Source organism: Thalassophryne amazonica, chromosome 15, assembly GCF_902500255.1.
Source record: "Thalassophryne amazonica chromosome 15, fThaAma1.1, whole genome shotgun sequence".
NCBI lineage: Eukaryota > Metazoa > Chordata > Actinopteri > Batrachoidiformes > Batrachoididae > Thalassophryne > Thalassophryne amazonica.
This window is the reverse complement of record NC_047117.1, coordinates 57,913,860-57,941,618: the sequence shown is the minus strand read 5'-3', so window position 1 is coordinate 57,941,618 and position 27,759 is coordinate 57,913,860. Positions and strand designations below refer to the sequence as shown.

Sequence of the window (27,759 nt, the reverse complement as noted above, 5' to 3'; positions counted from 1 at the left end):
AATTGAGCTCAGGTGCATCTTGTTTCCACTGATCATCCTTGAGATGTTTCTACAGCTTAACTGGAGTTCACCTGGGGTAAATTCAGTTGATTGGACATAATTTGAAAAGACACACACTTGTCTACATACAAGGTCTTACAGCTGACAGTGCATGTCAGAGCACAAACCAAGCATGAAGTCAACCTCTGAGACAGGATTGTCCCGAGGCACAAATCTAGGGAAGGGTACAGAGGTGACCAAGAACCTGATGGTCACTCTGTTAGAGCTCCAGCATTCCTCTGTGGAGAGAGGAGAACCTCCCATAAGGACAACCACCTCAACAGCAATGCATCAATCAGGCCTGTATGGTAGAGTGGCGAGACGGAAGCCACTCCTTAGTAAAAGGCGCATGGCAGCCCACCTGGAGTTTGCCAAAAGGCACCTGAAAGACTCTCAGACCATGAGAAACAAAATTCTGATGAGACAAAGACTGCACTCTTTGGCGTGAATGCCAGGTGTCATGTTTGGAGTAAACCAGGCACCGTCCCTACAGTGAAGCATGGTGGTGGCAGCATCATGCTGTGGGGATGTTCTTCAGCAGCAGGAACTGGGAGACTCATCGGGATTGAGGGAAAGATGAATGCAGCTATGTACAGAGACATCCTTGATAAAAACCTACTCCAGAGCGCTCTTGACCTAAGACTGGGGCAACGGTTCATCATTCAGCAGGACAATGACTTGAAGCACACAAAGGAGTGGCTTCAGGACAACTCTGTGAATGCCCTTGAGTGGCCCAGCCAGAGCCCAGACCTGAATTCAATTGAACATCTCTGGAGAGATCTGAAAATGGCTGTGCACTGACACTCCCCATTCAACCCGATGGAGCTTGAGAGGTGCTGTAAATAGTAATGGGCAAAACTGCCAAAGACAGGTGCACCAAGCTTGTGGCATCATATTCAAGAAGTCTTGAGGCTGTAATTGCTGCCAAAGGTGCAACAACACAGTATTGAGCAAAGGGTGTGAATACTTATTATGAATCCTTAGGTTTTATTGTTAATGAATTTGCAAAAAAATATTTTTTTCATGTTGTCATTATGGGGTGTTCCGAGTACAATTTTGAGGGGGAAAGATTTACTCCATGAATTTACTTCATTTTGGCATAACGCTGGAATAACAAAATGTGGAAGAAGTGAAGTGCAGTGAATACTTTCCGGATGCGCTGTATTTATATCTCAGTGGGTGAAAATCTTTTGTGATGAAACAGCTGAACTAACTGGATTAATCTTTGTTCTGAAGAGTCCAACAAGTCTGGTCATACGCGCAACTGACAAATACGATGTATAAAAAAAAGTCAAATTATTTGCCCTTAAAGACACTGTAATGGTATTAGTTTCCTTGTACATTGTGCTACCACTGTGTGACGTTTCATTGGAATCCACAAACCAGCTTAGGTGGATTTCTGCTTACAACACTCTTGGACAAATAGATGGATGATGTGACGCATGTATACCCCTGAAAATTGAGTTTGTGAGGGTTTAATTAACTACACAAAGGTTGTGCCTGCGGTGTAAGTTCTGACAACAAAACATACTTTTAGCATGCAAACAAGTGGAGATTTTATGTCTTGGACTGGTTCTTTGAGTTTTGTCCTTTATAAACACATTGTAATATCAGCGAGATCCTTTAAATATAATAGTTGTAATTGTGCCCTCCTGAGTGCCAGACGTCAGCGTGGCTGTAACATGCATGGATTTGTAAATGTATGATGAAGCTGGATATCTGTACCTCCAGTTCCTTCTCGTCAAAAGCTTTGAGGAGGTGCTGAGGAATAACCTCATTAAAGCCTTTCTGTAGAGCCAGAAACTGAGCCTCAATGCCGTGGAGGAAACGCCAGTTTACATACAACCTAACAAAAAGTGACAGGAAGGATTCCTACAGTCAGCTTATCAAACACTGGACAGACTGACCATGACTCAACAAGCAGCTTTTATAATTAATGAATTCATGTGACAGACTATCACAGCAAAACCTATATGATAATGAAAAAAGAAATCATAGCAGATACATCTGTCAGTTATACTGCTGAAAGCTGTTTTAATTCCCCCAGTCCCATTGCAAATGTGGTTTCTGCGCCTGCAGCATCAAAGACCTGCGTGCTTACCTGACATATTCCTTCTTGGTATCCTCTGTGACTGGGATGCATTTGCCGTTGGGTTTGAGCTCATGCTGGATGATTTCTCCATAGGCATTGTGCTCTACACAGAAAGTGTGATCCAGCACACCGGTGATGTCATTGTCCCTGAACAGGGTAGACAGAAGGTCAAGTAATAAATAAAACCAGGAGTCATCATCAGAACAGAGGCACAAAGACACTATGCAGTACTCCGCCTGCACTCAAGACGGAAATATAGATCAAAACAACAGACAAAAACAGCAACAAGTAAGAACAAACCCACCAGCTTAGTTGACTACATTTTATCGCCTGCTAACCATGCGTGCTACACATGTACAATTCATAGGTGCTTTTAAAACTGTGTTTGTGTGTTTCCAGCAGATGTGCAGCAGCTGAGGAAACTTTATTAATTTAAGTGTTCCCAGAAGGATGAAGAAGGCACGTTTAGCCATCTGATGGCACAACAACATATTCAAAGCATATCAAGGGTGCTTGTTTCAAAAAATGATTTGCAGCAACTTGTCATCTGCCATTTATGATTTTTGGATTTAAAGTAATTTATTAACTTGCAGAGATATTTATTTATTAATTAATTAATTAATTAATTAATTAATTACATAAGTTGTTAAACCAGCAGCTTTTCATTCATTTAGAGATTGAAGCCCTGGACCCACCGAATAATGAAGGATGAATAATGAGCCATGTAGCATGTTTTTTTGGTACGAGTCCAGTTATTCAACAATTGTGGGAGAATAGTGGCTCAGAGAGGCTCTTAGAGACAGAAAAGCCCATTATCCGAGCACCTGGCGGCTACGAGGACAGGACAGGCTATTTTGGACAGGCTGAGCCCTCTTGTGCACTATAATCCCACCTGCTTTGTGTGCTGTACATAAAATAATTATTTTGTAGCGGATTAATCATTTTCTGTCACAGCTTGGCAGTTGAAAACACCTCTAATCACTTTTGGAATCACACAGGACTGTTTCATCTGGACCCATTTTTTTTCCTCTCTCTCGTGCGCTGAGGTGGAGAACGTATTTGGAACATCTTAAAAGGTAAGCATTTGTAATGTTTTTATTGTAATAGCTTGGTAAAACAGTTGCATGTTCATTCCTTCTTTATAAGCAGCTGTAAAAGTATGTTTATGATAGATTTAACATCTTGTTATAATGGATCAGATGAGCTCCGCTGAGTCTGCGCTCTGATGCAATGACTCGCACTCAAGATGAACATTTACGCAGAAAGCGAGCATGCAAAAGAACAATTAATAACAATAAAGGACGAACACAAAGTTAAAAGGTGGATTATGGTGTCAAAATGACTGTAAATCCGCAGAAGAAATAAAGCCAGCGAGACGAAGCGCAGAGGCGACTGTCCAGGAACCTGTGGTTCGGTTCCAGCTGGTCTGGTGCATTTAATGACTCTGGAACAAAGGTGAAAAGCAGCCTGGTGCATGGCGCACACTGGCCAGGCTGTGTGACAACATCTTGAATGAGGCTGGATGGGGCTCAAATGACAGGTCGGTCATGGCTTGCTAGAGGCTGATACCTGGCACATGTGAGGTACAGAGAGGCACGTAGAGGTGCCTTAGTAGAGGATACGTGATAGCTTAAAATGTAGATCATTCTTCAAATAATCACTGACACATCTATGTGTGGCTCATTATTCATGGCTTATTATTTGGTGGAACCACGGCTTAACTGAATATAATCAAATCAAAATCAAATCAATTTTATTTATATAGCTCCAAATCACAACAAACAGTTGCCCCAAGGCGCTTTATATTGCAAGGCAAAGCCATAAAATAATTATGGAAAAACCCCAACGGTCAAAACAACCCCCTGTGAGCAAGCACTTGGCGACAGTGGGAAGGAAAAACTCCCTTTTAACAGGAAGAAACCTCCAGCAGAACCAGGCTCAGGGAGGGGCAGTCTTCTGCTGGGACTGGTTGGGGCTGAGGGAAAGAATCAGGAAAAAGACATGCTGTGGAGGGGAGCAGAGATCAATCACTAATGATTAAATGCAGAGTGGTGCATACAGGGCAAAAAAGGGAAAGAAACACACAGTGCATCATGGGAACCCCCCAGCAGTCTAAGTCTATAGCAGCATAACTAAGGGATGGTTCAGGGTTACCTGATCCAGCCCTAACTATAAGCTTTAGCAAAAAGGAAAGTTTTAAGCCTAATCTTAAAAGTAGAGAGGGTGTCTGTCTCCCTGATCCGAATTGGGAGCTGGTTCCAGAGGAGAGTAGCCTGAAAGCTGAAGGCTCTGCCTCCCATTCTACTCTTACAAACCCTAGGAACTAGAAGTAAGCATGCAGTCACAGCGAAGCGCTCTATTGGGGTGATATGGTACTATGAGGTCCCTAAGATAAGATGGGACATGATTATTCAAAACCTTATAAGTAAGAAGAAGAATTTTAAATTCTATTCTAGAATTAACAGGAAGCCAATATGGGTGAGATATGCTCTCTCCTTCTAGTCCCTGTCAGTACTCTAGCTGCAGCATTTTGAATTAACTGAAGGCTTTTCAGGGAACTTTTAGGACAACCAGATAATAATGAATTACAGTAGTCCAGCCTAGAGGAAATAAATGCATGAATTAGTTTTTCAGCATCACTTGAGACAAGACCTTTCTAATTTTAGAGATATTGCGCAAATGGAAAAAAGCAGTCCTACATATTTGTTTAATATGCGCATTGAATGACATATCCTGATCAAAAATGACTCCAAGATTTCTCACAGTATTACTAGAGGTCAGGGTAATGCCATCCAGAGTAGGGATCTGGTTAGACACCATGTTACTAAGATTTGTGGGGCCAAGTACAATAACTTCAGTTTTATCTGAGTTTAAAAGCAGGAAATTAGAGGTCATCCATGTCTTTATGTCTGTAAGACAATCCTGCAGTTTAGCTAATTGGTGTGTGTCCTCTGGCTTCATGGATAGATAAAGCTGGGTATCATCTGCGTAACAGTGAAAATTTAAGCAATGCTGTCTAATAATACTGCATAAGGGAAGCATGTATAAAGTTAATAAAATTGGTCCTAGCACAGAACCTTGTGGAACTCCATAATTAACCTTAGTCTGTGAAGAATATTCCCCATTTACATGAACAAATTGTAATCTATTAGATAAATATGATTCAAACCACTGCAGCGCAGTGCTTTTAATACCTATAGCATGCTCTAATCTCTGTAATAACATTTTATGGTTAACAGTATCAAAAGCAGAACTAAGGTCTAACAGAACAAGTACAGAGATGAGTCCACTGTCTGAGGCCATAAGATCATTTGTAACCTTCACTAATGCTGTTTCTGTACTATGATGAATTCTAAACCCTGACTGAAACTCTTCAAATAGACCATTCCTCTGCAGATGATCAGTTAGCTGTTTTACAACTACCCTTTCAAGAATTTTTGAGAGAAAAGGAAGGTTGGAGATTGGCCTATAATTAGCTAAGATAGCTGGGTCAAGTGATGGCTTTGTAAGTAATGGTTTAATTACTGCCACCTTAAAAGCCTGTGGTACATAGCCAACTAATAAAGATAGATTGATCATATTTAAGATTGAAGCATTAATTAATGGTAGGGCTTCCTTGAGCAGCCTGGTAGGAATGGGGTCTAATAGACATGTTGATGGTTTGGAGGAAGTAACTAATGAAAATAACTCAGACAAAACAATCGGAGAGAAAGAGTCTAACCAAATACCGGCATCACTGAAAGCAGCCAAAGAGAACGATATGTCTTTGGCATGGTTATGAGTAATTTTTTCTCTAATAGTTAAAATTTTATTAGCAAAGAAAGTCATGAAGTCATTACTAGTTAAAGTTAAAGGAATACTCGGCTCAATAGAGCTCTGACTCTTTGTCAGCCTGGCTACAGTGCTTAAAAGAAACCTGGGGTGTTCTTATTTTCTTCAATTAGTGATGAGTAGTAAGATGTCCTAGCTTTACGGAGGGCTTTTTTATAGAGCAACAGACTCTTTTTCCAGGCTAAGTGAAGATCTTCTAAATTAGTGAGACGCCATTTCCTCTCCAACTTATGGGTTATCTGCTTTAAGCTGCGAGTTTGTGAGTTATACCACGGAGTCAGGCACTTCTGATTTAAAGCTCTCTTTTTCAGAGGAGCTACAGCATACAAAGTTGTGCTCAATGAGGATGTAAAACTATTGACGAGATAATCTCTCTCACTCACAGAGTTTAGGTAGCTACTCTGCACTGTGTTGGTATATGGCACTGGAGAACATAAAGAAGGAATCATATCCTTAAACCTAGTTACAGCGCTTTCCGAAAGACTTCTACTGTAATGAAACTTATTCCCCACTGCTGGGTAGTCCATTAAAGTAAATGTTATTAAGAAATGATCAGACAGAAGGGGGTTTTCAGGGAATACTGTTAGGTCTTCAATTTCCATACCGTAAGTCAGAACAAGATCTAAAGTATGGTTAAAGTGGTGGGTGGACTCATTTACATTTTGAGCGAAGCCAATTGAGTCTAACAATAGATTAAATGCAGTGTGGAGGCTGTCATTCTCAGCATTTATGTGGATGTTAAAATCGTCCACTATAATTATCTTATCTGAGCTAAGCACTAAGTCAGACAAAAGGTCTGAAAATTCACAGAGAAACTCACAGTAACGACCAGGTGGACGATAGATAACAACAAATAAAACTGGTTTTTGGGACTTCCAATTTGGATGGACAAGACTAAGAGTCAAGCTTTCAAATGAATTAAAGCTCTGTCTGGGTTTTTGATCAATTAATAAGCTGGAGTGGAAGATTGCTGCTAATCCTCCGCCTCGGCCTGTACTACGAGCATTCTGACAGTTAATGTGACTCGAGGGTGTTGACTCATTTAAACTAACATATTCATCCTGCTGTAACCAGGTTTCTGTAAGGCAGAATAAATCAATATGTTGATCAATTATTATATCATTTACTAACAGGGACTTCTATTATTTTTTCTTTTTGAATTTTTATGCTTAAATAGATTTTTACTGGTTGTTGGTGGTCTGGGAGCAGGCACCGTCTCTACGGGGATGGGGGACTGGGGGGATGGCAGGGGGAGAGAAGCTGCAGAGAGGTGTGTAAGACTACAACTCTGCTTCCTGGTCCCAACCCTGGATAGTCACGGTTTGGAGGATTTAAGAAAATTGGCCAGATTTCTAGAAATGAGAGCTGCTCCATCCAAAGTGGGATGGATGCCGTCTCTCCTAACAAGACCAGGTTTTCCCCAGAAGCTTTGCCAATTATCTATGAAGCCCACCTCATTTTTTGGACACCACTCAGACAGCCAGCAATTCAAGGAGAACATGCTGCTAAACATGTCACTCCTGGTCCGATTGGGGAGGGGCCCAGAGAAAACTACAGAGTCCGACATTGTTTTTGCAAAGTTACACACCAATTCAATGTTAATTTTAGTGACCTCCGATTGGTGTAACCGGGTGTCATTACTGCCGACGTGAATTACAATCTTACCAAATTTATGCTTAGCCTTAGCCAGCAGTTTCAAATTTCCTTCAATGTCGCCTGCTCTGGCCCCCGGAAGACAACTGACTATAGTTGCTGGTGTTGCTAACTTCACATTTCTCAAAACAGAGTCGCCAATAACCAGAGTTTGATCCTCGGCGGGTGTGTCGCCGAGTGGGGAAAAACGGTTAGAAATGTGAACAGGTTGGTAGTGTACAGGGGCCTTCTGTTTAGAACTACGCTTCCTCCTCACAGTCACCCAGCCGGCCTGCTTTCCCGGCTGCTCGGGATCTGCTGGGGGACAGCTAACGGCGGCTAAGCTGCCTTGGTCCGCACCAACTACAGCTAGCTGGCTAGCTGTAGGATTTTCCAAGGTGCAGAGCCGAATCTCCAATTCGCCCAGCCTGGCCTCCAAAGCTACGAATAAGCTACACTTATTACAAGTACCGTTACTGCTAAAGGAGGCCGAGGAATAACTAAATATTTCACACCCAGAGCAGAAAAATGCGGGAGAGACAGGAGAAGCGGCCATGCTAAACCGGCTAAGAGCTAGTAGATGCGCTAAGCTAGCGGATTCCTAAAAACACACAAAGTGAATAATGTGTAAATAATTTAGAGGTGATTCAGCAGAGGGAGTGCTTTAGTTAAGGCACGTGAAGATTACACTGTGAAATAAATCGTTATCTAGTTATCTAGATCAATCTAACTACGCAGGTTAAACAGCTAACAGATACAGACACAGCAAAACACCGCTGTGCTCCGGAACAGGAAGTGATATAATACCGCAGTGAGAGCCAACCACCAGTAGAGGCAAGCAAGAGGCAAGAGCCACCAATATCATCACATGGTTCACAACGTGGGAGCTGGCCACGTTTCAACAGCAATAACGGGAACAACTTAAAATCAAAGGCAACAATTAACTAGAATGAAGAAACAATTGAACTAAAATAGAGATATGGTTTAACACAAGGGGAAAAAAGGAAAACGAGAGAACTGATTGGTCAAATGTGTGTGTATTGATACGGTCTAAGAAAGACTACATGGCTAATATTTTTTCTCACCTCCAGATGACAATTTCAGTATGATACAACCATTCTCAAAAAAAAAAAACACCTGCTGAGTTCCGATGTTCATATTAAGTGACGGCAGGTGGCGCCATAATAATTATAACTGCTTCCGCTTTACAGGCAACTGGTACATAGACCTGTGTGTATAGAGGGTAGGCACAGACTTCATCAAACCATGCCCTGAGACGCTATACTTCCATGTTAAATGGAAAATGGCTGAAAGAAATAAAATGTTTACAGCAACCGAACATTCCAAAATTCTGCAACTTAAGAGCGAAATCCTTTTTTGTGGCAAAGTCAGCGAAGGATAGGTATATGATGAATACTGTGTGGACTGGTCTTCAGGACCCATATTTTTTCCAGATGTTTTTTGGAGCTGCTGTTATATGAATATGTCCCTGATATTCAGTATCCGGACATCTTTGCGAGGTCCGTGAACAAGATCATCACAAGACATGTCTCAGATCATCACAGCAAAGGTAAGATGCTCTGTGCACTGTTTTTTTTTATTTTTTTTTTTTTTAGTGGCGGCAATAAAAGCACGTGGACTTACAGTACACGGATTAGTTTATGTTGTTCCTCCTGCTTAGCCAGACAGTAGATAAAATAAATGTTAAATCTTTTTCGTACCAAAGTAATTTGCTTTAATGAGTGTCATTGTTTTGTCAAAAACGCGGGAGTTTGTGCGTTTACATGCTCTTATTCAGAAAACGCTGGTTCAATTTTAACATTAATGAAACAGTCTAACGGAACTCCGACAGGCTGAAAACATTCATCCATGACCATCACCTCATGTTGCAGCATGATGATGCACGGCCCCATGTTGCATGGATCTGTACACAATTCCTGGAAGCTGAAAACATCAAAGTTCTTGCATGGCCAGCATTCTCACCAGCATTTCAGAGTGGCCTTTTATTATGGCCAGCCTAAAGGCCCCCTGACACTTGGATGACTTTGATCTGTGCACTTGCATGCACTCTGCTGTGCACGAGAGTAAACTCATCTCAAAGTCGTTGTAAACTGGTGTAAACTGTGCGCAGCTTCGTGCAAGTGCACAAAGAAAATTTTGAAATGATCAAAATCTCCACGCATTAATTACATGTACATTACGCAAACAATTTAAAAAAAAATCTTTGTGTCAGTGTGAGAGATTGTGTCAGCACACTGCATCACTGTGCAGCTTGTCTCAGTGATTATAATGAGATGTTAAATCTATCATAAACATACTTTTACAGCTGCACACAAGAAGGGATGAACAAGCAACTGTTTACCAAGCCATTACAATACAAACATTACAAATAATTACCTTTTTAGACGATTCCAAATATGTTCTCCACCCCATTAAGCACGTGTGCGTGAGAAAAGCAGCAGCTGGTGTGCTCCTCCTCTGTGTGTCCGGAAGCGATTAGAGCTGTTTTCAACAGCCAACTCTGACAGAAAATAATTAATCCACTACAAAATAATTATTTTATATATGCAGTGTCCAGCGCACAGCGCATGGCAGCCAGTGGTACAAAGTGCGGCGTCCAGCTGGGAACACAGCGGGTGGGATCGTCACGACGATGTGCATGCAAGTGCGCAAATCAAAGTCATGCAAATGTCAGGGCACCTTAAGGCACACCCATGCAATATTCATGCTGTCTAATCAGCATCTTGATATGTCACACCAGTGAGGTGGGATGGATCATCTCAGCAAAGGAGAAGTGCTTACTAACAGATTCAGATTTGTGAACAATATTTGAGAGAAGCAGATCTTTTGTGTAGCTAGAAAATGTTCAGATCAATTCAGATCATTGAGTTAGGCTCAAGAAGAATGGGAGCAAAAACAAAAAGTGTTGCGTTTCTATTTTTGTTCAGTGTATATACTGCTCAACCTATGAATCGAGCAGTGATGCCGGTTACTTAGTAACGCGTTACTCTAATCTGACCACTTTTTTTAGTAACGAGTTAATCTTTCCAAATCAGTAATCAGATTAAAGTTACTTCTTCAAGTCACTGTGCGTTACTATTATTTTTCATTGTGGGTCGACAGCAGCATTAAACTTGGTCTGTGGGCAGGAGGTCGGGGTTCGACTGAACTGCCCACTTTCAGCGAGCTGTGAGCTTATCATCCGCGTTTTTTTGCAGCTGCTCGACTCGTCGTCACCTCTTAAAGCACGGTGATCAGCACACCTGCACTGAGCTTTACAAAGACATTTTTATACTTTTTTTCCTCCTTTATTTAGAGCTGAGCTGAGCCGCTCCGTATCTGCACGTTAAAACAGCTGATCCTCCGCGACGCGTCAACAACTAACACTATTTTATTTTCCACTCAAATGCACCTAAACTCTCTTTCTGAGGACCACATGATGTGAAAACACAATAAAACTTTCTTACCTGTAAATCTGGTCACGTTTTCTGCATAAATAAATGTTATCCATTCTTTGTGCTCAAATGCCAAAGTAGGGGCGAATCCAGATGGAATGGGGGCGTGGGGGAGGGATGTGCCCCCCTCACAACACCCCTAGATTAAAGGTCCAGTTTTGAAGCCTTTTTTTTACTACAACTACTAATACTACTTAAAATAATATTAATTTCGACAAGTAAAATATTTAGAGAGAATTGAAATGTTAGAAAAATGCTAGAATGAATTTAAAAGTTACATTTATAAACAATGTAGGTTCGAAATTGCAAGTTTTACTGTTACAGTGCTGTCAACAGTTAAATATGAGGTCAAGAAAGAGGTCTTTATTTTACTTTTTATAAAACAAGTATTTATTTTCATTGAAGTCAAGAAAGGGTGACTATAAAGTAACTTTTGGCAAAACAGGTATCATTGTCATGTTGAGGTGGCAGAGGGTTGTTGTCGGCAGCTGGGAAAAGTAACTAAAAAAGTAACTAGTAATCTAAAACTTAGTTACTTTTACAATTGAGTAATCAGTAAAGTAACTAAGTTACTTTTTCAAGGAGTAATCAGTAATCAGTAATTGGATTACTTTTTCAAAGTAACTGTGGCAACACTGGAATCAAGATATGAAATGTAAGTTAAAGGATCGAATAAAAAACCCTCACAATCCAGCTGTTGTTAGATGTAGAAGTTAGTCTACACCTGACAACCTCTCACATTAAAAATGTAATTTTAAACAAAGACTATTTCTTCTTCAGACACAAGCCTACAATTGAAAACAGCTTTCAAGCCATGGAATGTATAAAAAATTCTTTACTGCTTAAGCACACTGCTTCTGTTAGAAAAATACCACACAAAGTTTTAATAAAATCGAAACGTTGGAATATGTAATTGCTTTGAAAAGTAAATTATAATAACATTGTGTTTGGAGAAGTGGCGGAAAAAACATTTCAATGTCAGTGTCTTACAGAATCCAGACAAGGCTGTTGTGGAGGTCGGGATCAACAGACTCCATGTCATCCAGAGTGATTGGTTTTCCCAGCAGTTGTTTGTAGAAGGGCAGAGTGAAGCCTCCGTCAATGTAGTGGCCGTGGAACACCGCCATGCCCATGATGCGACCCACAAAGTGAAAATATGACAAGTGCTCCTGCAGATTAAATAAAGGACATTAAAAACTATATTCAAAACCTGGCACCTCCCGTTAAAAACAGGGTTGATTTTTACAGAGCAACTTTTCTTAGGCTGACCTTAGCTTCATAAATGTCTGCCAATCAAAATTTCCCACATTAGTGGGGGAAAAATAAAAAATAATAAAATAATAAAATGTCTCAGTAGTCTTCACATAGAAAGTCAGTTTTTAGCACAATGCAAGTATCAAAAAAAATTATCTGTAGAATTTAAATTTCCACAACCATATGTCCTGTGTCCAATGTAGTACAACCCCTGGCAAAAATTATGGAATCACCGGCCTCGGAGGATGTTCATTCAGTTGTTTTCTGAGGAATAACCCTGTAAATTTTCATCACCAAAACTAACACCTGCATCAAATCACATCTGCTTGTTAGTCTGCATCTAAAAAGGAGTGATCACACCTTGGAGAGCTGTTGCACCAAGTGGACTGACATGAATCATGGCTCCAACACGAGAGATGTCAATTGAAACAAAGGAGAGGATTATCAAACTCTTAAGAGGGTAAATCATCACGCAATATTGCAAAAGATGTTGGTTGTTCACAGTCAGCTGTGTCTAAACTCTGGACCAAATACAAACAACATGGGAAGGTTGTTAAAGGCAAATATACTGGTAGACCAAGGAAGACATCAAAGCGTCAAGACAGAAAACTTAAAGCAATATGTCTCAAAAATCGAAAATGCACAACAAAACAAATGAGGAATGAATGGGAGGAAACTGGAGTCAACGTCTGTGACCGAACTGTAAGAAACCACCTAAAGGAAATGGGATTTACATACAGAAAAGCTAAACGAAAGCCATCATTAACACCTAAACAGAAAAAAAACAAGGTTACAATGGGCTAAAGAAAAGCAATTGTGGACTCTGGATGACTGGATGAAAGTCATATTCAGTGATGAATCTCGAATCTGCATTGGGCAAGGTGATGATGCTGGAACTTTTGTTTGGTGCCGTTCCAATGAGATTTATAAAGATGACTGCCTGAAGAGAACATGTAAATTTCCACAGTCATTGATGATATGGGGCTGCATGTCAGGTAAAGGCACTGGGGAGATGGCTGTCATTACATCATCAATAAATGCAGAAGTTTACGTTGATATTTTGGACACTTTTCTGATGTTTGAGGATGATGAAATCATTTTTCAAGAAGATAATGCATCTTGCCATAGAGCAAAAACTGTGAAAACATTCCTTGCAAAAAGACATATAGGGTCAATTTCATGACATAGGGTCAATGTCAGCGAGCAGATGTGATTTGATGCAGGTGTTAGTTTTGGGGATGGAAATTTACAGGGTGATTCCATAATTTATTCCTCAGAATTGAGTGAGTCCATATTTTTTTCCTCTGCTTGGTCTAAAAAAGTAACCGTTACTGACTGCCACAATCTTTTTTTCTTGATTTCTTGTAGTGTTTCTTAAAGCCAGAAAGTTGCCATTTGAAATGACTTTAGTTTTGTGTCATGTCTGTGATGTGCTTTTTTTCTACAAAATTAAACAACAGAATGAACATCCTCCGAGGCCGGTGATTCCATAATTTTTGCCAGGGGTTGTATTAAAATATGAACTTTATCATTAAATCATCAAATTAAATTGACAATGAATTCTTGAATTTGAGTAGAAAATTTCAACTGCGGTAGCAAACACGATGCAGTATTACAACTGTAAAATTCTGCATTTTACACAGCCCTAATACATGTACACTCATGCAAAGTCCTGTACAAGCATCCTGTTAGTCTTTCTTTTGATAGAGCCTCCAAAACAAACTGGTCTCTGAACATTGCTGAACAGCGTGTCAAGTTTACAGTAAGTAATTTGCAGTACTGGTGAAACGTTTTGGCACAATCCCCAGCCACACATTCTATCCATTCTTTTAATTCCAGTTTTACTTTCCCGTGCTCTTGTACATTTCGTCAAATATATTCCCACATAGTGGGCATCGTGTGCCCCCACCCCACAGTTGTTAGCTAAAATTCTCTGATGCTGATGTGAAGGTGGATACTGGTGGGCAGACTGCACAGACACACACACACACAACGTGCACAGCGTTCAGCAGGTGGCAGACAAGCCACATGTCAATTGAACCACAGGTTTTCCTAATTTTCCATAATCCATACAGCAATCACTAACCATCCAGCAGGTGGCAAACACATGGTATTACATAGGTGTGCCCATGTCTCCATGCCTGTGACTTCAGTGTGGAAAAGTTCACTTTTTTTGTAATCTTGCTATAAGTAGTGCAAGTATAACAGTGTGATAATTTTTTTGGTTAACAGCTTCTTCAACTTGGATGATACAAGTTCACTTTCTTGGTCACTTTTCGTGCCCCTTGTCGTTTTCACTCCCCCCACCAGCTCCGATTCCAGCACTTTCTTTAGCAGCTTCAGTAGGAAACAGTAGTGTACTATGATGTGCAAGGTGAAAACTGTACACATTGTTCTGACATTTATTTCTTCGTTGTAAATAGGCTGTTCAATATAGAGCATGTCCAAAGATTATTGTCATTGTACAAATGTAAATGTAATACTTTATTATGACCATTTTGTCACTACAGCCCTATGTGTAAATGTAAGGTTAAAAATGAATTTCATACAAGGAAACAAATACTACTACCACTCCCTTAAAGCCACAGAGTGCTGTTTTTTACAAGGCTCAAGTCACCTTGCAATTAAACCCATGTCCCACTTGACAAACATTCATATTATACAAATATATATCATAATTTCAAAATAATACAACCCCTGTCAAAAATTATGGAATCACCGGCCTCGGAGGATCTTCTTTCAGTTGTTTAATTTTGTAGAAAAAAAAAGCAGATCACAGACATGACACAAAACTAAAGTCATTTCAAATTGCAACTTTCTGGCTTTAAGAAACACTATAAGAAATCAGGAAAAAAAAATTGTGGCAGTCAGTAACGGTTATTTTTTTAGACCAAGCAGAGGGGAAAAAATATGGAATCACTCAATTCTGAGGAAAAAATTACGGAATCATGAAAAACAAAAGAACGCTCCAACACATCACTAGTATTTTGTTGCACCACCTCTGGCTTTTATAACAGCTTGCAGTCTCTGAGGCATGGACTTAATGAGTGACAAACAGTACTCTTCATCAGTCTGGCTCCAACTTTCTCTGATTGCTGTTGCCAGATCAGCTTTGCAGGTTGGAGCCTTGTCATGGACCATTTTCTTCAACTTCCACCAAAGATTTTCAATTGGATTAAGATCCGGACTATTTGCAGGCCATGACATTGACCCTATGTGTCTTTTTGCAAGGAATGTTTTCACAGTTTTTGCTCTATGGCAAGATGCATTATCATCTTGAAAAATTATTTCATCATCCCAAAACATCCTTTCAATTGATGAGATAAGAAAAGTGTCCAAAATATCAATGTAAACTTGTGCATTTATTGATGATGTAAGACAGCCATCTCCCCAGTGCATTTACCTGACATGCAGCCCCATATCATCAATGACTGTGGAAATTTACATGTTCTCTTCAGGCAGTCATCTTTATAAATCTCATTGGAACGGCACCAAACAAACGTTCCAGCATCATCACCTTGCCAAATGCAGATTTGAGATTCATCACTGAATATGACTTTCATCCAGTCATCCAGAGTCCATGATTGCTTTTTCTTAGCCCATTGTAACCTTGTTTTTTTCTGTTTAGGTGTTAATGATGGCTTTCGTTTAGCTTTTCTGTATGTAAATCCCATTTCCTTTAGGCGGTTTCTTACAGTTCGGTCACAGACGTTAACTCCAGTTTGCTCCCATTCGTTCCTCATTTGTTTTGTTGTGCATTTTTGAGACATATTGCTTTAAGTTTTCTGTCTTGACGCTTTGATGTCTTCCTTGGTCTACCAGTATGTTTGCCTTTAACAACCTTCCCATGTTGTCTGTATTTAGTCTAGAGTTTAAACACAGCTGACTGTGAACAACCAACATCTTTTGCAACATTGCGTGATGATTTACCCTCTTTTAAGAGTTTGATAATCCTCTCCTTTGTTTCAACTGACATCTCTTGTTTTGGAGCCATGATTCATGTCAGTCCACTTGGTGCAACAGCTCTCCAAGGTGTGATCACTCCTTTTTAGATGCAGACTAGCAAGCAGATCTGATTTGATGCAGGTGTTAGCTTTGGGGATGAAAATTTACAGGGTGATTCCATAATTTATTCCTCAGACTTGAGTAAGTCCATTTTTTTTCCCCTCTGCTTGGTCTAAACAAGTAACCGTTACTGACTGCCACAATTATTTTTCCTGATTTCTTATAGTGTTTCTTAAAGCCAGAAAGTTGCCATTTGAAATGACTTTAGTTTTGTGTCATGTCTGTGATCATGTCTCTCTTCTAAGTCCCTGTTAGTAAATGATATAATAATTGATCAACATATTGATTTATTCTGCCTTACAGAAACCTGGTTACAGCAGGATGAATATGTTAGTTTAAAAGAGTCAACACCCCCGAGTCACACTAACTGCCAGAACGCTCGTAGCACGGGCCGAGGGGGAGGATTAGCAGCAATCTTCCACTCAAGCTATTAATTAAACAAAAACCCAGACAGAGCTTTAATTCATTTGAAAGCTTGACTCTTAGTCTTGTCCATCCAAATTGGAAGTCCCAAAAACCACTTTTATTTGTTGTTATCTATCGTCCACCTGGTCGTTACTGTGAGTTTCTCTGTGAATTTTCGGACCTTTTGTCTGACTTAGTGCTTAGCTCAGATAAGATAATTATAGTGGGCGATTTTAACATCCACACAGATGCTGATAATGACAGCCTCAACACTGCATTTAATCTACTGTTAGACTCGATTGGCTTTGCTCAAAATGTAAATGAGTCCACCCACCACTTTAATCATACCTTAGATTTTGTTCTGACTTATGGTATGGAAATTGAAGACTTAACAGTATTCCCTGAAAACCCCCTTCTGTCTGATCATTTCTTAATAACATTTACATTTACTCTGATGGACTACCCAGCAGTGGGGAATAAGTTTCATTACAGAAGAAGTCTTTCAGAAAGCGCTGTAACTAGGTTTAAGGATATGATTCCTTCTTTATGTTCTCCAATGCCATATACCAACACAGGGCAGAGTAGCTACCTAAACTGTCAGTGAGATAGATTATCTCATCAATAGTTTCATATCCTCATTGAGGACAACTTTGGATGCTGTAGCTCCTCTGAAAAAGAGAGCCTTAAATCAGAAGTGCCTGATACGTGGTATAACTCACAAACTCGTAGCTTAAAGCAGATAACCTGTAAGTTGGAGAGGAAATGGTGTCTCACTAATTTAGAAGATCTTCACTTAGCCTGGAAAAAGAGTCTGTTGCTCTATAAAAAAGCCCTCCGTAAAGCTAGGACATCTTATTACTCATCACTAATTGAAGAAAATAAGAACACCCCAGGTTTCTTTTCAGCACTGTAGCCAGGCTGACAAAGAGTCAGAGCTCTATTGAGCCGGGTATTCCTTTAACTTTAACTAGTAATGACTTCATGACTTTCTTTGCTAAGAAAATTTTAACTATTAGAGAAAAAATTACTCATAACCATGCCAAAGACATATCGTTCTCTTTGGCTGCTTTCAGTGATGCCGGTATTTGGTTAGACTCTTTCTCTCCGATTGTTCTGTCTGAGTTATTTTCATTAGTTACTTCCTCCAAACCATCAACATGTCTATTAGACCCCATTCCTACCAGGCTGCTCAAGGAAGCCCTACCATTAATTAATGCTTCGATCTTAAATATGATCAATCTATCTTTATTAGTTGGCTATGTACCACAGGCTTTTAAGGTGGCAGTAATTAAACCATTACTTAAAAAGCCATCACTTGACCCAGCTATCTTAGCTAATTATAGGCCAATCTCCAACCTTCCTTTTCTCTCAAAAATTCTTGAAAGGGTAGTTGTAAAACAGCTAACTGATCATCTGCAGAGGAATGGTCTATTTGAAGCATTTCAGTCAGGGTTTAGAATTCATCATAGTACAGAAACAGCATTAGTGAAGGTTACAAATGATCTTCTTATGGCCCCAGACAGTGGACTCATCTCTGTGCTTGTTCTGTTAGACCTCAGTGCTGCTTTTGATACTGTTGACCATAAAATTTTATTACAGAGATTAGAGCATGCCATAGGTATTAAAGGCACTGCGCTGCGGTGGTTTGAATCATATTTATCTAATAGGTTACAATTTGTTCATGTAAATGGGGAATCTTCTTCACAGACTAAGGTTAATTATGGAGTTCCACAAGGTTCTGTGCTAGGACCAATTTTATTCACTTTATACATGCTTCCCTTAGGCAGTATTATTAGACAGCATTGCTTAAATTTTCATTGTTACGCAAATGATACCCAGCTTTATCTATCCATGAAGCCAGAGGACACACACCAATTAGCTAAACTGCAGGATTGTCTTACAGACAAAGACATGGATGACCTCTAATTTCCTGCTTTTAAACTCAGATAAAACTGAAGTTATTGTACTTGGCCCTACAAATCTTAGAAACATGGTGTCTAACCAAATCCTTACTCTGGATGGCATTACCCTGACCTCTAGTAATACTGTGAGAAATCTTGGAGTCATTTTTGATCAGGATATGTCATTCAATGCGCATATTAAACAAATATGTAGGACTGCTTTTTTGCATTTGCGCAATATCTCTAAAATTAGAAAGGTTTTGTCTCAGAGTGATGCTGAAAAACTAATTCATGCATTTATTTCCTCTAAGCTGGACTATTGTAACTCATTATTATCAGGTTGTCCTAAAAGTTCCCTGAAAAGTCTTCAGTTAATTCAAAATGCTGCAGCTAGAGTACTGACGGGGACTAGGAGAGCATATTTCACCCATATTGGCTTCTCTTCATTGGCTTCCTGTTAATTCTAGAATAGAATTTAAACTTCTTCTTCTTACTTATAAGGTTTTGAATAATCAGGTCCCATCTTATCTTAGGGACCTCATAGTACCATATCACCCCAATAGAGCGCTTCGCTCTCAGACTGCAGGCTTACTTGTAGTTCCTAGGGTTTTTAAGAGTAGAATGGGAGGCAGAGCCTTCAGCTTTTAGGCTCCTCTCCTCTGGAACCAGCTCCCAATTTGGATCAGGGAGACAGACACCCTCTCTACTTTTAAGATTAGGCTTAAAACTTTCCTTTTTGCTAAAGCTTATAGTTAGGGCTGGATCAGGTAACCCTGAACCATCCCTTAGTTATGCTGCTATAGACTTAGACTGCTGGGGGGTTCCCATGATGCACTGAGTGTTTCTTTCTCTTTTTGCTCTGTATGCACCACTCTGCATTTAATCATTAGTGATTGATCTCTGCTCCCCTCCATAGCATGTCTTTTTCCTGGTTCTCTTCCTCAGCCCCAACCAGTCCCAGCAGAAGACTGCCCCTCCCTGAGCCTGGTTCTGCTGGAGGTTTCTTCCTGTTAAAAGGGAGTTTTTCCTTCCCACTGTCTCCAAGTGCTTGCTCACAGGGGGTCGTTTTGACCGTTGGGGTTTTTCCGTAATTACTGTATGGCTTTGCCTTACAATATAAAGCGCCTTGGGGCAACTGTTTGTTGTGATTTGGCGCTATATAAATAAAATTGATTTGATTTGATTTGTGATCTGCTTTTTTTCTACAAAATTAAACAACTGAATGAACATCCTCCGAGGCCGGTGATTCCATAATTATTGCCAGGGGTTGTACGCTATATCATTGCCCTGTCAATTGCTTCTGCCCTGACAGAAGCAAGCGACAAAAGATACCAACATGGCCAAAATACAAGGTTCAATGGGGTCCATGACTGAGTGGTTAAGGCATGTACCACATGCTGCAGTGTGGACTATACAGCATACCTCAGTTTGAATCCTGACCAGGTTTGTCTCTCTGACTTTGTGTTTCCTGTCTCTCTCTCTCTACTGTCTCTATTATAAAGGATGAAATACATGTCAAAAGACCATGCGTTGCTGCATTCACGTCACTTTGGAAGAGCGTTCTCTGGTCTATCCTCAAATACCACCTTTGGACTTTCTTTAAATCTGTAGCTTTTCAAAGAACTTCTTTCATCAACGGTTGATACCATCATGCTCATTCAAGACCATACTTTTATTCAATTTTCATCTGCATTTTCGGATGAAAATCTTTCCTACCTTTATCTTTAATTTCACTATTCCAAAAAGCTCTTTCCTTCATGTTTACTCCCCCCCGAAAAAACCACCTTCCATGGCCGTTCCTTGGGTCTGACCAATTCAAACTTTGTATCCTTATCAGCCTGCTTGTACATTTTTCTATCTTCCTTCTCCCTGATGTATGGGGTTTATTCTTTACAACCTTTGTAACCTTTATTGCATCCTACGTTACATTCCTCTACCACCATGATTTTTCCACTCCTCCACTCAGTACCCTGTGCATCTGGTGAAAAGGCAACCTACACAATAGTTGTTTCAACTTGTGATTTCCATTTCAAAGTACAACCTCACCCTTCTCCATCTCACATATTTTCTTCTATTCTAAGAGGGAAAATCCATTTCATGTTTTGTCTCTGTCGGATGAAGTAAATAAGTGAATAAATGGTCACGGTGAATAATTTATACCGGGTTGACAGCAGAGTCTGGGTTAATCTGTAGAGTGTAAATATCGTCTCTTGAGTATTGGAAGAGGCCGTAGTAGGGATTTAACATCTCATGGGACAGCAAGTACAGCCATTCCCTAACATGCAAACACAGAAAGAGGACATGGTTTCAATAAAGCTTCAACAGATACAACTCTAATACTCACTGACATTCAAAATGTATATGACACAGTGGTGGGCACAGATAACCAAAAAATTAACTTCGATAACAGATAATCAGATAACTGAAAAGTTATAGATAACCGATAACCGATAAATTCCAATAGTGACTCTGGTACATTTGCAACTACTAATAAACTGAATTTGAGTTTTAACGGCATAATGGCTTCTACTAGAATTAAAAGTGACAACACACCCAAACAATGAGGCAACACTTTTGTCTTTGAACATCCTGCCCCTGCTGGAAGCTCTTGTTTACTACACAGCTTCTAGCACAGAGGCACGCTGAGAGCAGCCATAAAGCCCAGCTCTCTGCCAATCACAATGCTCCGGTCAGGCGGAGGTCTTGAAAAATAAGGTCATGCTGACTTATGGTTTTGATTTATAAATAACATTAATACCGATAGAATAACTCCATTAATGTCAATTCCGTCATTTGTACAAAGGCAAAATATAACATATCTTTTAATGTTAAATAATGCACTAATTCTGCAGTTTTGTAACAAACACAGACAGAACGCAAAGGATTCTTGGTAAAAGTGCCTCTGCTAAACACTGATTGGTTCAGTCATTCATTATGTAAACCAACACGTTAATGTGACGTGTGTCGGTGTTTACAGATAAATGTGCTTTTGTAAAATATTCCATTTTTTATGGAGCCCTGGAAGTGTCATCGCAAAATGTTTTGCATGTGGAGAGAATGTGCGCTCAGTTTATTATATTGTGCCATGAGCACATTTGATAATGTTGTAAAACGTGCACTCAATACTGTCTACATAAATGTTGGCTTTACACTGTGTGTTGTGATGGTGTAGGAACACGGACCCACAACAGGGGGCGTTAAATGAACGGGCAATGGATAAGCCAAACAGTAACAATTTAATGTTGTAGTGCACAACGAAATACAGACAATCACAGTTTAGGTACCACCGAATTTCAGATTTGAGTGACGTGTGGGCAGGCTTGAGGATAGGAGACATCCGTCCTGAGCCGAGCCAGATCCCACACGGCCTTCACCGCCAACGGATCTGAAGAACACTGGAGCCGCCAAGTCCTGGGTCCCCAGGTGGTCACCGTCTCCAGCTGTCAGACCTGGTACTACTGGCAGAGAACAGAAAAACAGTATTGATGAGAGTGAGTTCGCACACTCAGTAATCCCACAGTCTGTATTCTTTAGGGAGGGAGCACCTCCACCTCCAATCACACACTCGTGCAGCTCCTGTCTAACCACTTATCTGGTTGGAGTGTGAAGCGAAGCCGTCGCTGATCACACCAAACGCCAATTCCACAGATAAGGAAAACACCACAGGAAAACGGCTGCAAAGAAGTTCAGATTATTACTTAATGTTTCAAGTCAGCAGAGAAAATTACCTCTTCTGATGGCTGATTTCTCGGCAGGGAGATGGAGTTGCAGTCCGGCCTTTATGGTGGTGGTGATGTGATGTGGATGAGTGACAGCTGGTGCTGATAACGAGTGACAGCTGTCACTCCCGGTTGCTATGACGCCCTCTCATGCTTGAAGCCCGCACTTCAAGCAGGGCGCCATCTGGTGGTGGTGGGCCAGCAGTACCTCCTCTTCAGCGGCCCACACAACAGGACCCCCCCCCTCAACGGGCGCCTCCTGGCGCCCGACCTGGCTCGTCCGGTGCCGGGCGTAGAAATCGGCCAGGAGGCCCACACAACACTGTGCAAGTTTTGGCCCTTTTTCAGATGATTTTTCATTCGTGTGAGAATTTTTTTGGACCGAGTTTCAGGTTAATCACGCGTCCTGCATCGTGTAGTGTACATGGAGTAACAAGCTGTGTTAACATCTGACGACCACCTCCTGATCGCCGATCGTATGGTTGAATGAAAATCAAATCTGTTTGATATTATTCTGTATCCTGCTGCTGAAAAGCTACAAGCGTCCAACTGCTCGCACTGTGCATGTGCAAACACTGCAAAGCTGTCTTGTAATGTTTTTTTTTTTTGCTGTTGTTTTGTTTTTAAACTTAATTTGTAAAAAAAAAAAAAAAAAAAGCCATTTGCAAAGCCAAAAAGTTGATATGACAATCATCTGATATAACCGGGGTCAAAATAAATAGAACACTGCCATCTACTGGTGCCCAGACGCTTAGTACTTAGGGCAAATACTGCCATGAACACTACTGGCCAGTAGATGGCAGTAGAGGCCTTGAAAACTTGCCAAAACAAAATTCCAGATAATCCGTGTCTGCTACATTTAAAATGCGGGAATTTAACAACTGCAAATACAATAACAATGTCTATAAACCCAGAGAATATATTCACGAGAGTTTTAGGCACTAGAGTTTAATGCTGTTGTCCGTGGAGCCTGAACAGAGTGTCTGAAATGCATTTGTCCTGTCGTGAACGTACTGAGATTACATAATCCTACCCATAATGCACTGCTGGGCACAGCATGTGCTCACAAAACCTTAAAAATTAGCACATTACTTTAAAACTAAAACATATATCTGATATTTTCACTTTATAAAACTTCAGACATGACAGCAATTTTAAATAACGTCCAAAATTAGTTCGGTTAAAATTTGAACCATAAGTTAAAAATGTATGCCTCTGGATGACTTAGGTCAGGGGTGGCCAAGTTCGGTCCTCGAGAGCCACATTCCTGACACTCTTAGTTGTCTCCCTACTCCAACACACCTGAATCCAATGAAAGGCTCATTAAAAGTCTGCTAACGAGTCTTTCATTGGATTCAGTTGTGTTGGAGCAGGGAGACAACTAAGAGTGTCAGGAATGTGGCTCTCGAGCACCGAGCTTGGCCACCCCTGACTTAGGTGATATTGCCAGCATATCAGTATGGTGTTAAAGGAAATGATTTTTTTTTTTTTTGACATTTTTCATAGAAGCAGCGCTCTTCTGTTTGCAGAGGGTAAAACTGTACATCTGTTACAAAACTTTTAACAGGTAGGTGCTGAACTATTTTTAAAATGCTTGTCGCTGTTCAGCTTTGTTTATCGGTCTAAAAGTTATCTGACAAAAATTAATCGGAAGATAATTGGTCCGATAATGGTTTTTAAAGTTATCTAAAAAGATAATCCGATAATGAAAACATTATCTTCGATAATTATCTGTTATCGGATTATCGGAACTGTGCCCACCACTGATATGACAACTCTTAATGTTAATCCTAAACTGTAGTCAAGACTTTCTACCATTAGATTTATAGTTTCTATCAGTAGAAACTCTGGTTTTACGAGGTCTGTCCATAAAGTATAGGTCCTTTTTATTTTTTCAAAACTATATGGATTTCATTCATATGTTTTTACGTCAGACATGCTTGAACCCTCGTGCGCATGCGTGAGTTTTTCCACGCCTGTCGGTGACGTCATTCGCCTGTGAGCACTCCTTGTGGGAGGAGTCGTCCAGCCCCTCGTCGGAATTCCTTTGCCTGAGAAGTTGCTGAGAGACTGGCGCTTTGTTTGATCAAAATTTTTTCTAAGCCTGTGAGGCACATCGAAGTGGACATGGTTCGAAAAATTAAGCTGGTCTTCAGTGAAAATTTTAACAGCTGATGAGAGATTTTGAGGTGATTCTGTCGCTTTAAGGACTTTTCACGGTGCGAGACGTCGCGCAGCGCTCTCAGGCAGCGTCATCAGCATGTTTCAAGCTTAAAACCTCCACATTTCAGGCTCTGTTGATCCAGGACGTCGTGAGAGAACAGAGAAGTTTCAGAAGAAGTCGGTTTCAGCATTTTATCCGGATATTCCACTGTTAAAGGAGATTTTTTTTAATGAAAGACGTGCGGGCGGATTGCAGCGTCGGCTCGCAGCCGCCGCGACGCTCCGTCACAGGAAAAACACCTCTGTTGGAAGCCTTGAGGACAAGTTGGAACATCTCCAGCTGATAAACAATTTCTCATATACTCACTCCACTGAAAGCCATCAAAAGCCAACTGGATTTTAACAAATGGTTATCAACACGGAGGTGTTTTTCCTGTGCCGCCGCGCCGCGTCGGCTGCGTCCCGACGCGCGGACCCGTCCGCACGTCTTTCATTAAAAAAATCTCCTTTAACAGTGGAATATCCGGATAAAATGCTGAAACCGACTTCTTCTGAAACGTCTCTGTTCTCTCACGACGTCCTGGATCAATAGAGCCTGAAATGTGGAGGTTTTAAGCTTGAAACAGGCTGATGACGCTGCCTGAGAGCGCTGCACGACGTCTCGCACCGTGAAAAGTCCTTAAAGCGACAGAATCACCTCAAAATCTCTCATCAGCTGTTAAAATTTTCACTGAAAACCAGCTTAATTTTTCGAACCATGTCCACTTCGATGTGTCTCACAGGTTTAGAAAAAATTTTGATCAAACAAAGCGCCAGTCTCTCAGCAACTTCTCAGACAAAGGAATTCCGACGAGGGGCTGGACGACTCCTCCCACAAGGAGTGCTCACAGGCGAATGACGTCACCGACAGGCATGGAAAAACTCACGCATGCGCACGAGGGTTCAAGCATGTCTGACGTAAAAACATATGAATGAAATCCATATAGTTTTTGAAAAAAATAAAAAGGACCTATACTTTACGGACAGCCCTCGTAGTTTCAGAAACTATCATACTATCAGATCACATTTTCTACCATGAAGTAAAATACAGAAAGTAATGCAGAGCAAAATACCTTGCTACCCCACCATAATCCAGTCCCTCTTCTCCCCTGAATTTGATCATCAGTCTTTTCCATAGATCCTTTGGACGCATCTTCATCACCTGCCGGTATGACTCCTATGAATGAAAATAGAGAGTAAATATCATTTTATCAAATAATAAACTAACCACAGTACAGGGTTTTATACTTAGAGCCAATGTTACCTTTGCTCGTTTTGTAAAACTATTTTTACAGTGGCTTGCAAAAGTATTTGGCCCCTTGGTATTTCACATTTTAATTTGTTTATGCCATTTCAAATACAGAAAGTAAATCAGGCTTCTCAATATAAAAAATTAAAAAATTATCTTCCTTAAACTCAAACCCAAAGCAAAGCTCTGCAATTTGATATAAATTAATTAAAAATATAAAAGCCAAGCTGATGGGTTATACAGCTTCATAATGAATTGATATAGAAAAGGATTTTCTTAAAAAGAAGACCTGAAAGTTCAGCTGCAATTTGCCAGAAGACATGCAAGCCTAGATTTGATGTTTTGGTGAAAGAAAAATATTTCTCTGCTCCACTTCATCATGAAGCTCTATAACTGGTTATTTACAGGTATTATACCAAAGGGCCCCATTACTTATGCAACCCATCATCTTAACTTTTTTAGTAAGTCCCTTCGGCTGGTCCCTTCTTTGCACTCGGTGTCACCACAGCAAATCCGAGGTGGATCAGCATGGTGAATTGGCATAGGTTTTTAGTCGGATGCCTTCCTTGACGCAACTCCACATTACATGGAGAGATGTGGCACGGGTGGGGTTTGAACCAGGAACCTTCTACACTAAAACCAAGTGCACTAACCACTTGGCCACCAACCATGCCATTTTAATTAATTCATATCAAGTTGTAGAGATTTGGTTTGAGTATGAGTTTAAGAAAGACAATTTTAGAAATTTTTATATTGAGAAGTCTGATTTGGCAATGAAATGGCATAAACAAATTAAAATGCATGAAATGCCAAGGGGCCGAAGCCACTGAATAATGAGACCTTTGCTCATCTTGTAAATTTACTTTCATAATGAGAGGCCATTGCTCCTCTTGTAAATCTACATTTATGAGAGGAAGAAACAACCTGTTAAAATACAAGAGATTTTAAAATATGGGTAAATTATATCAAGACGTCATCTTGAACCACAGGTCAAACATATGGCCATATGCAAAGTTTCAGGCAGTTTTTAATGGCCTTGGACTTTTTAAAGTTTCAAAATACTTAATAGTTTATGAATCTATATATCATATTTTCCACACTATAAATCACACTTTTTTTTTTTTCTTTTTTTTACTTGTTTGGCTGGTCCTGCTACTTACATTTCTAAGGACCTGATATGTCAAAAATATAGTCATTTACAGCCTACATGCATGGCAAGCTGGTCCTGTACACTGATCTGAATGAAATACTGTCTGATCCACACTCTGGAGCAGAAGGTGGTAGCAATGCACCATTAAGCTGGACACCAACTGCCGCAAAACAAGAAAGAGATGAAGAAATGAATGAAGACAACATGCTGGGTCTAAAGCCTCGGCCCCACCGAGTGAAGAAGGAGTGAAGAAGGAGCCACGCACCCTGTTTTTTTTGTTTCGTGAGCTATCGTGGCATTATAGTGGCTCTTAGAGGCATTATCGTCAGTTAACGAGGCTCCTCTCTGAGCGTGGTGCTAATTTCAAGATGTTCAAAATTTAGCAACAACAGCGTGGCGCAGTTTGTGTTTGAGTTACTGCGACGGCTTAGAGGCATTTGCGTGGTGCTTACGAGTCTGCAAAAAGTTCATTATCCGTGTGCCTGGCACCTTCGCAGGACCTGAGAGGCTATTTTTGGAGCAGCTCCTCCTCTTGCGCACACAATTGCACCTGCTCTGTGCGCTGGACTCTATATATTTTGCAGTGGATTAATAATTTTCTGCCAAACCTTGGATGGTGAAAACATTTCTAATCACTTCTGGCATCACAGAGGACTGTTTCATCTGGACACTTTTTTTCCTCTCCTGCTCCATGTGGGATGTATTTTGAACAGCTTAAGGTAATTATTTTTAATGTTTTTTATAGCTTGATAAAACAGTTCCTTG

General features: G+C 40.4%; 1 protein-coding gene across 4 annotated transcripts in view; it reads right to left on the bottom strand.

Moving 5' to 3' along the window:
• The window catches only part of LOC117526753 (E3 ubiquitin-protein ligase SMURF2-like), a 224,811-nt gene that overhangs the window by 7,348 nt on the left and 189,704 nt on the right, over nucleotides 1-27,759 (bottom strand). For all 4 annotated transcript variants that reach the window (XM_034188831.1, XM_034188830.1, XM_034188833.1 and 1 more), the window contains 5 exons: nucleotides 25,669-25,772; nucleotides 20,835-20,949; nucleotides 12,040-12,218; nucleotides 2,141-2,278; nucleotides 1,765-1,885 (listed from right to left, as the gene is read on the bottom strand). In XM_034188831.1, coding sequence (XP_034044722.1) covers nucleotides 1,765-1,885; nucleotides 2,141-2,278; nucleotides 12,040-12,218; nucleotides 20,835-20,949; nucleotides 25,669-25,772 — 657 coding nt within the window. The remainder of the gene's footprint in view (nucleotides 1-1,764; nucleotides 1,886-2,140; nucleotides 2,279-12,039; nucleotides 12,219-20,834; nucleotides 20,950-25,668; nucleotides 25,773-27,759) is intronic.